We start from the raw sequence: 10,323 nt of genomic DNA on the forward strand, positions 1-10,323 counted from the left end.
GTTCCACCAGTCCAACGGTGTGTGGGAAAAAAGTACCCATGGAGCTGAGAAGGCGACATTGAATATGGATAACTTAGCATCTTAACTGTACTACTCGTTTCAATTTGATTCTCCTTTCTTTTCACAGAGTCAAGATGTCGGACAATTTTAGCCAGTACGACTACTCAGTCCTGTGTCGTCACTGCGGCGTCGAGAACCCAGATGGAATAGCCTGCTCGCTCACTGGTAATTTAACTGTTGATATGAATAATGTCAGCCTATGCCATTCACGATATAACCCCAAATCCCTTTCCTGGCACCACCACCCTCACCCCCCACCCTTTTTATTTAATTATTATAATGCGTTCTTTGAGCAAAGAGATTTCACTGACAAAGCCCTGATTATTTAAACGAAAAATAGTCTTTATTAAGGGGAGCCAGTTAAAGAATTCTCTACCTTAAGGGGTTGAATTGATCAAATTTTGCTCTACCACCGTCTTCTTTATTGGTTAGTATATGGATTGTTTCATTGAGGGCCCTTCTGTTGTTAATAAAAAAAATAATTAAGCTGTTTTTTATATATATATATATAATATATATATATATATATATATATAAAGAATACAATGGATAGCTAATTAGTCGATATATGAAGATCAGAGAGCAGTGGAAACAGGCTGGTACATAAAAACCTCTTTATTAGTGCCGACGTTTCAAGACGACAAAGTCTCATTTTCAAGGCTGTAATAATAGAATAGATGTTGTTGCAATGAAGAATCTATCTTTACGTAAATTTGGTTTTATACAGATTTTTGTATACGTTAATTTGTTTGTTTTTGTGATAAACAACATTTATTCCTTTATTACAGCCTTGAAAATGAGACTTGTTGTCTTGAAACGTCGGCACTAATAAAGATGTTTTATGTACCATCCTGTTTCCACTGCCCTCTGATCTTCATATATATATATATATATATATATTATATATATATATATATAATATATATATATATTATTGCGTGTGTATACAATAAGTAGCATTTATATTTTCCCATCACTACCTCATTCGAGATACAAAAAAAAAAAAAAAAAAAAAAAAAAAAAAAAAAAAAATAAAAAAAAAAAAAACTAACAAATTTCAATGTACACTACAGGTAGCATTCCCGACTGGTTAAGGGGTCAGCTGATCTACAATGGACCTGGTCTCACCAAGTTCGGCCAGAACGAATATCGCCACGCTTTCGATGCCTCTGCGATTCTGCAGAAGTAAGTTGCACTTCGTCAGGAGGACTGGTCGGAAGTCTTCCACAGTAGCAGTTGTTTTACACATGCAACATAGGGATTCTTAGTAGTTTGCTAGTCTAAAAACACGTTAATTTGCTACGATTTTTGGTAATGTAGTAGTACCTCCATTTCACATCCTTTCAAACGTTTGTACTTGGTAATGCTTGCGTAAACAATTCATCCCTACAGCTTCTACTTTTTTTTACCATTTAATTCATCCACAACTCTGCTTCTGTAAAGGAGAGTTGGTAGAACACTCCTGTCATACATTCAGGTTAAAAAGAAAAATATAATAATTTTGCTCCATTCGATACTGCTTTTTTTTTTTTAAACTTTCATCCTATCATTAACAATACATTTACAGCAACGCTCACATCCAACATGAATCAACATTTCTCATCTATCCACTTTTCATACCAAAAATCGTCTTTGAACTTAATAGTTTTAATTTTATCTCATAAGCTTAATCTTGCTAGCATTCGCATTCTAGCTATTTTTTACCAGTCATTAGCTTTTGTTCACTACCACCAGTCAAAACTGCATAGTGCGTAAACATCAGAATTCCATACATACTCTACTCATGCGATCGGGAATTACCTCATGTTCGTTCGTTCATTTTGGATTATGCCAACATTTGCTCTTTGTCCTGGAACACCCCATAAAACTACTATACCATTGTCCCCACTTTCTACTAAACCGGTTACGCGACCGTCTAATGTCAGCTTCACTTCGTGTGATAAGGGAAAAGAAAGAAAGAAACTACTTCGTCGGTTTCATGGCAGTTAAATAATTATCGGGCGTCTGCTCCTCATTGACTTCTGATGCATGACTGCTTTGTCTACACATTCCTGTGAACAAAACCGTATCACTACATACAATAAATGTAGCTATAGTCAGACGCCACGTATATTATCATGACTAGGCCTAATTCGTCTTGTCCATGATTCACAGTCACCAATATTTCAGTGTATGGCGGCAGGCTAATAATTATCATCAAAAAGCTTCAAGACTAATTTCTTCATGTCCATGAAACTCAGTCACCCATATTTTCACATTTTCATTTTCTAGATTCAACATAGAGAAGGACAAGGTTACCTACAGCAGCCGATTCGTTCGATCCAAGACCTACGAGCAGAACATGGCCGCCGGATCTATCACTAGGGCAGAGTTCGGCACACCTGCTCCTGCTTCCAAGGGCATGTTCTCAAGGTGAAGCTCTGCCCGGTTATTTTGCTGCTCTATAACTAATTTTTCTTGTTAGTTACGTGTTAATGGAATTTGCACTGTGTGCTTGTATGGATGTTTGCTTTGATGAATGCATAATATAGCACCGAAATGCTGATTGACAAAGATGAGGAATGCCAGTGATCACTGATCAGAGATAATCAGTTTTAAATTATTCTGTGGTTCTACTACCAATTCTTCTCGTTAGTTACCTACGTATTATTACCTATTGTAATTAGTAGTGTGTGTATGTGTGTGTGTCAGGTGCTTGGTTTGGCGAATGCAGCATAAATAGCACTGATGATTTTTGTTCGCATCGAGTTGTTGACGGACAAAGATGATGAATGCCAGTGAGTATAGATAATCAGTTATGGATCAAGATCAAAGATTATCATCCTTAACAGCCCTGCTAAAACTATGGACAAACCGACGGCTTATTATACAGTGTCAATTCAAAACTTTTCTCTGGAAAGTCTAAATATCGGAAGAACCTTACAAAACAGTGTTCATTGATGAAGCCAAATGTTAATTATTAATTATCACTTCAATCGATCACTAACATATTTTTCAAGTACTATGAATAGTTATTTATTTAAAAAATAATAACTAGATGATTTGTAAGTGCGGTGGTAACTGCCCTTACGGTAACGGCCGGGTTCTTCCCGTGCAGGGCCGATAGAAACGAGTTTGTATCCTTCCAAGCGTTATCAATGAGATTCATCAAATTCGTGTTAGCTAACTTAATCTTGATAAGGAATAGGTTACGTTCAGAAAATATTTTAGCAATCGTTTAATAACATTTCAGGTCTGTATTTCTATGTAGTTATATACTAATGGTTATATGCTTCACACTATAGGCAGGCATAGTTGTTTTTTTTTTTTTTTTATACCAGAGGATAATTTATATTACATACTTTATGCATAACCGCAACGAAGGCTTTGTATAACCACACTATTCCTATTGAGTTTTGGACTGTGATATGCCCATAAAGAAATATATGAGAGCAAGAGTAATAACCCACCGTTTCAACTGTCATCAAACAGATTTTTAGATGCTATGGATCCTGAAAAGATGTTCTCTGATAATGCCCTGGTCTCGGTCTGCGAGGTTGGAGACAGCTACTATGCCATGTGTGAAACTCCCTTCATGGTGCAAATCAACCCCAACACACTGGAGACAGAGGACAGAGTGAGTTCATATCTCTCGTCTTTGAGACAAATTTTTGAACACATTAGTCATATCCTGGAGTTAATTTTGTGAAAAGCGCCCACTTTGTGTCAGTTAGACAGTACAGTACGTAAAATCGCTCTAACTAACAGTATGTAGGCCTATTTTATACCTTTTACTCCGGAGTGGTGTCAAATGCGTAGTATTTCAGGTGGGAAGAATTTATATTTTATGATAAAGTTAGCTGTTCCAAAGTACAGGTACAGCAATGACTTTTTTTCCATTAAATTACTCTAAATAAAATTTTTGATTTTTCCCAAAACTCTAGGGATGTGCAACCTGATGCCCTCGTTTAGCCCATTTTAGATAGAAAAAGTGAAAAATGGGGGAGGGAGTAGGCTTTTCTTTTGGTATGTGCAGTATTTTGATGTACTTTATTTATTTTATAAAGTACTTCCATTCAAGAGAAATTCGATAATCTTTTCCTTTTGATTCACACTGACGAACTTATGCAGATTTTCTGTCTTTGTTCCAGATAAATATTAACAAACGCCATGGGCTCATGACCCAGAGCCCTCATCCTGTGGTAGCCAGTGATGGTGTCTATACTGTAGGTCAGAGTGTTGGAGTTACTGGCCCCAAGTACAGTATTCTGAAGTATCCTCTGGATGGTAAGTAGGACACGCAATGAAGTAGACATTCTTTAGAATTTTAAATCCTATTGCTATTTTCCAGGTGTATCTTATCACCTATAAGAGGCATCTAGTACACCATCTAAACAGACATACTAGTTAACATAATTTTTTCTTACTCTGTTGAACTTGATTGATTGTGTATGTGCTCATCAAGGGGTTGCTATTTATGCATGTTATTTAAGATTTTGGAGCTCGTCATAACTTCACACTGAATGCTAAGAAAACTGTGGATAATGTCATCTTAGTTTATGTTCTGTTAAGAGCTTTTCATTCATTATTTAGTTTCTGAGTGCATAAGAATAGTGATTCAATGTAGTAATTTTATAAACACAAAGCTTTTTAAAAATGCCATTTTTTACTCTTTAGATTTTTCATATAAAAAAGTTACAATTTTGGAAGCCAAGGACTATCATCTAATTTTTACAAAGCCAGTTATTCAGATGCAGGTTTCACATTCAGTAACTAATAAGGAATCTCTAACACACAGGAAACCTCAAGCAAGGAAAGATCATGACTTCCTTGCCAGCAAGGTGGCGCCTCTCTCCAGCTTATATGCACTCCATGGCTATGACTGAGAATTATGCAATCTTGATCGAACAACCCCTGGCTGTCTCCCTTTCTGAGCTCTTGAGTGACATTGTTAATAACGCTCCTTTCATCGATGGACTGAAGTGGCACAATGAACCTGTAAGTTGAAGGCTTGTTTATTTATTGATGTAGATCTCTTGGGTATATAAACATCTAGGATCATGCAGTGTTTAAACTGTGTTGAATTTCTTTTAAAATTTCAGAGTACTGTACTAGATTCAGTCTTAGTTAGCTTCAAAATAATCATTGCAGTTACAGTGTTTTAAAGATCTTTCTTATAATTTGATGTGGTATCATTTTTTAAAACATTCTGTTGATCCAATATAGGTTTATTGGGCTGTAAGAAAAACTTAGACATTTATTCCATTTTCAGGTTCTTATCCATGTTGTGGACAGGAAGACATGGAAACCCTTAAAAACTAGATATGTTGCTGATCCCTTCTTCTTCATGCATGTTGCCAATGCATATGAAGATGGTGAGCATATTATCATGGATATTCCAACTTACAAGGATGCCTCCATTCTCCACAACATGTTTATTACTACCCTGAGGGTAAGTGAAATAGCTATGGCCTGGTTCCAGGTTTTGCTATACCGTATGTTGATTGTTTTGGCAGAGGACATTCCATGTACAGTACGAAACAAAAAACATCATAATTTAATCTAGTACTTTGTTTCATAAAAAGTAGTGTATGACTGAAAACCTTTTGTTCATTTCATTTAGTCTTAACTAAATGTAACAAGATGTTTTAGCTGAAAAAATCTGTTAACTGTTGTATTATACTATAAGCATTTTGTTTCCCAACAGGAACAAAAAGGAAAGTACACCAAGGAGTTTGTCTCTGCCTTCAGGTCAGAGATGTACAGGTTTGTTATTCCTCTCAACGTGAAAGGAAAAGAGAAACTGGTTACTCTTCCTGGAACAACCTGTTCAGCTTCATGGTCAGGACAGGAGGTAAAATTATATACCTTTTTTTTTAATTGTACTGTATTCATTCATAAATGAATTTATAAACCTTGTTTATGTTATTTTCGTGTCACTTGCAATAGTGAATTATCTTAACCTCAGTTGTAGTTGTTATTGGTTTGTGTTTTAATTAAACTGATAGCTAGCCACAAGCAGGGAAACTAGTTGGACTTCTTTTTAATGGCACTGATAAGTAAGTGTTGCCATTGACTGATGTAAGCCTTTTTATGATTGTGGATTTAAGCTATCATCATAATGAGCCTTTGTAAACTAGTTAATGTGCCTGTTGTTGATAATGGTACTGACATTTTTTTTTCACCTTGGTTTCTTGTATTGTGTTTTACAAGTTAATTGTAACCTTCTATAGTCAAAACTTGAGTGACTGTCAAATATTGTAAAATAAAATAGAATGTGTATGGCATGTCTTCAAAATACAAATGCTATATCCTTCATTCGTAAACTTTCGTCTTAAAGCAGCATTCTTCAAAGGAGAGGGGATCAAATGAAGATTCTTCTGCAGTAGGTTAAATAAACTTTATAGAGTATATTAGGATAATATTATTGTAGAACACTATGTAAAGCCTCATGTTTAATCCTATAGTCATAGTGTCCCGTATCAGTGCGGCACTATAATTGTAACACAGTAACAGATTTGAAAGAGATATAAATGGAAAAATTTGAAAAACCTTTGTTTGTTTCAGATTTTGCTGCAGAGTGAGAGGGTAACAAGCATTCCCTTAGAAAACCCATGTATTAACCCCAAAAAGAAAGCAGAAAAGCATCAGTTTATTTGGGCCATGGCACCAGATGGCGAAGGAGGTGATTTTGGTCATGTAAGTTATTTATGCAATTGTTTAAGTTTAATGATAAAGTAATGCATGAATTTGACAAACACTTGAGGCTATCTCTTTTTTGAAGGTTTTGAATAAAGGAATTATGATTTATTAGGCTTTAAACATTTTTCATTGGTAGTTAGTAAAGTGCTGAAGTAGTCTTTAAAGTGTTTAAAAGTAAAATTTAACAGAATACTCTTATGGCGATATATTGTCATGGAAAACCTAACTCCAGTAAAAGCTTTTAATAATATATTTTAGATAGCCATAGGCTACGTATGTATAACCCCCCCCCCCAACCCCCCCCCCCCCCCCCCGCCCACATCAAATTATTTTTTGTTTTTCCAATAAACCTCTGGGATGGGAGTTAAGATTTCATACTGTACGTACTCTGCAATTAGTAAAGCCTGTTTAACATGGATATGTGTGTTCAGCACCTTCCTGTACCCATTGAGGTCTAGGGGATAAATAAATGAGCAATGAGCCTGAAATCCAAATGTTTTGGGTTTGGGTCTTCATTTTAGCATATTGAGTCATTATTTCCTAGATAACACAGAATTGGGAGCAGGTGGTTTCCAATTGCATTTTAATACATTTACTACATTCTTGCAAACCAAATATGATAGAGTATAGTATAACATTGTCTCTTCACACAATGAAAAAAAAACTATTAGCCAGTAGAAAGAGTTATTTGATTTTATTTGTCCTTTTCCCCAAGGTCATGAAACTTGATGTCAGTTCAAGAGAAACTCTGTTGTTCAGAGAAGACCACATTTACTCAGCAGCTCCAGAATTTGTTGCACGTCCAGGTTCAAATGCAAGTATTTTTTTAGTTTTTGTGATACTTATTCTTTCTCAATGCATTGGAATTATTTACTGCATTGCACAGCTATTTGGCAACTCCCAAAGAATGCTGATTTATAAATAATCCTTTTGTTTATAACAATTACAGTATTTCAGTAAACTTTTGAAACCAAGGTAGAATAAAATTTATACCATAAGTAAGTAGTACTTAAAGCCATGATTCATTTCTGTGAAATTAAGTTCTGTGAACCAAGCTGATTTAAAAGAAGTATTGTTTCTACATACTGTAGTAGTAATACTACTTGTTTGTTTGATTAATGCATGCGCTAAACTAGCATTTTTCCTTTTTTAGAAAGAGGATGATGGGGTCATCCTTGTCCAAGGCCTCAACTCCCTAGATGAGAAGGAAGGTTACTTGTTGGTCCTCGACGCTTCCACTATGAGTGAACTTGCCAGAGCAACGTTCAGGACTCCCTCTGCAGTCACAATGCCTCTTCATGCTCTCTTTATTCCTGCTGCCCGATAGAGCTAGAGATTATAGAACAGTTCAAATCATAGGTGCTACTTGTTCTAGAATACTTGATTCATTTTACAAAATAGTGGATAATGTAAATCATTGTATTGTGGTATGTTTTTGTGTTTTCCTTAATACTCATTTTCTCAGTTTGAAATGTTTCGAAATACAAAAGCATTCCACTACACCAGATGATGCCATGACACAAATATAACCCAATAGGTAAATATATTTTACTAATTTAATCTATCTGAGAGGTTTAAAAGTCTATTTGTTGTACTTTGTTTGTGTATCCATCCTCAGATACTGAAGAGCTGCCTTGTTGAATATGGAAGCATTTAGGCTGTATATGTTAGTTTTGTGTATGCTTGTTGAAATGCCTAGCTCTTTGTTTGTCTCACTCACTTCTCTAGGAAGTCAGCTTGCGTGAGAGGAACCAGTCATGTGGTGAATGAAACCATAAGCATAGTTGAAATTTTACTTTGTATAAAAATTGTTAGTTGAAATTTTACTTTGTATAAAATTTGTTAGCTGAAATTTTACTTTGTATAAACATTGTAAGGCTGTATTTGCACACAGTTTACGTATTGGTAAATAATGGGACTTCAATTTTTTAGATGGTTGTCTAATACCAAATTATTGTAATTTTAATTGTAATTGTGAACTTCATTTGGGAGTTTAGGAAATATGACTTAGTACATATTATGATTAATGTTGGTCCTCATCAATAAGATTTAAGCTTATGATTGATGGGCCTTCAATTTGCGCTCTCTCTCTCTCTCTCTCTCTCTCTCTCTCTCTCTCTCTCTCTCTCTCTCTCTCGTCCTCTCTCGTCTCTCTCTCTCTCTCTCTCTCTCTCTCGAGGTGTAATTTCATTTCAGTGCTTTTATATGATAGTTTGTAATGCTTTGTCTTTGCTTCTAAGCTAATCATGCAATGTCATCAGCGTAGGGAGATGACAGCTACTATATTAAAAGGAAAAACGTGTTCATGTTTTTATTCAAGTTACGTATGTGTTGTGTGCGTGTGCATATAGTATTGTATATATTCATTTGATAACTCAATAACTCTTATGTATTTAAATACTACACAGATTCTGAAAGAGTGGGTTAAGCCTCTGTGGGGTCCTAGTCAGATTTTCAAAGAGGTAAGCTTTCCTGAAATTTCTTTGAATGTTATCGTTATTTCATGTCTGATATTGATTATGTGAGAGAAGGGTAGAACAGAAACCATATGTCAGTAATAAACGGAAGAATACACAGAATATGGATAAAAAGAAATCAAAATTCATGATGTCTTTTTACACATTTGTTTCAGCAGCATCTGCCAAGTTTGAGACTATTTTCTTCAAGGAAACAGAATGGAATCTCGAGACTCCTGTTCTACTATCAAACAGAACATAGTCGCTCAACAGTTGTAGATATCTGAGGAATTGTGTAATGTAATCTTAATTATCTTAACTATGCTGTGTAATTGTTGTTTTGTGTACTTTGTCATGTCGCGTATTCCTCTTTCCTACCTATCAATAGCATTCAAAGCTGATTTTCCTAAAAGTGAACAAACTAACTTGTCTGGTTCTCTTTTAAAGCTGACAAATTTCATTTATCTAGGCATTATTACCGGAGTTTTGTTTAAGTTTACATCATATTTTAGTTGCTTGCTCAGTTATCAGCATTTGATCTTACATTTAACATGTCATTTTGAAATGGAGATTTGATTTCTCATCACCAGGTGTAATTATATTTAAAATGAGGCATTTACAATAAAGTATTTTTTGCAGACATTTTCTTTGATAAATCATCCAATATGGGAAATTACATCTTCCACTTATGTATACGTTTGATATACATACATTTATATTGTTACATGTATGCACAGGGGTCCTGTGTGTTTTTGTATCATATTTTCTATGATGCCACAGTTATTGTACAAGTGAGGAAATAAACCATGGTAAAATTCCTTAAAACTTGAACTGGACTATTGTATAAATTATACTTTATGATCCAATTATCCATTTGTATTAAGAATGGTTACATGATATATCAAGTGATTAGAAATATATTGAAAATTTAAGAAAAACTTAGCAAAACGCAACTTATGCATGAAAATTCTCTCTCTCTCTCTCTCGTCTCCCTCTCCTCTTCTTCCTCCTCTCAACCCTCCTCTCTCTCTCTCTCTCTCTCTCTCTCTCTCTCTCTCTCTAAGTCTATAAGCTTAAATATGAGATTAAATTTGTTTAAAGGAAAAGGAAGAATAAGATTTTACTC

At 35.0% G+C, this 10,323-nt stretch overlaps 1 protein-coding gene across 3 annotated transcripts in view; it reads left to right on the top strand.

The window, feature by feature from the left end:
- The window catches only part of LOC135219221 (carotenoid isomerooxygenase-like), a 42,358-nt gene extending 32,232 nt beyond the window's left edge, over positions 1 to 10,126 (top strand). For 2 of the 3 annotated variants that reach the window (XM_064255802.1, XM_064255800.1), the window contains 12 exons: positions 128 to 225; positions 1,134 to 1,245; positions 2,332 to 2,472; positions 3,532 to 3,676; positions 4,191 to 4,326; positions 4,838 to 5,037; positions 5,312 to 5,491; positions 5,747 to 5,893; positions 6,607 to 6,738; positions 7,457 to 7,559; positions 7,899 to 9,203; positions 9,377 to 10,126. In XM_064255802.1, the coding sequence (XP_064111872.1) occupies positions 135 to 225; positions 1,134 to 1,245; positions 2,332 to 2,472; positions 3,532 to 3,676; positions 4,191 to 4,326; positions 4,838 to 5,037; positions 5,312 to 5,491; positions 5,747 to 5,893; positions 6,607 to 6,738; positions 7,457 to 7,559; positions 7,899 to 8,068 (1,557 nt within the window). In that variant the 5' untranslated portion in view covers positions 128 to 134 and the 3' untranslated portion in view covers positions 8,069 to 9,203; positions 9,377 to 10,126. Of the gene's footprint in view, positions 1 to 127; positions 226 to 1,133; positions 1,246 to 2,331; positions 2,473 to 3,531; positions 3,677 to 4,190; positions 4,327 to 4,837; positions 5,038 to 5,311; positions 5,492 to 5,746; positions 5,894 to 6,606; positions 6,739 to 7,456; positions 7,560 to 7,898; positions 9,204 to 9,373 lie in introns of all 3 variants that reach the window. The other variant, XM_064255801.1, reaches the window with a different exon arrangement.
- Positions 10,127 to 10,323: the final 197 nt, after the last annotated feature.

This window comes from Macrobrachium nipponense, chromosome 1 (assembly GCF_015104395.2).
Source record: "Macrobrachium nipponense isolate FS-2020 chromosome 1, ASM1510439v2, whole genome shotgun sequence".
Classification (NCBI taxonomy): Eukaryota; Metazoa; Arthropoda; class Malacostraca; order Decapoda; family Palaemonidae; genus Macrobrachium; species Macrobrachium nipponense.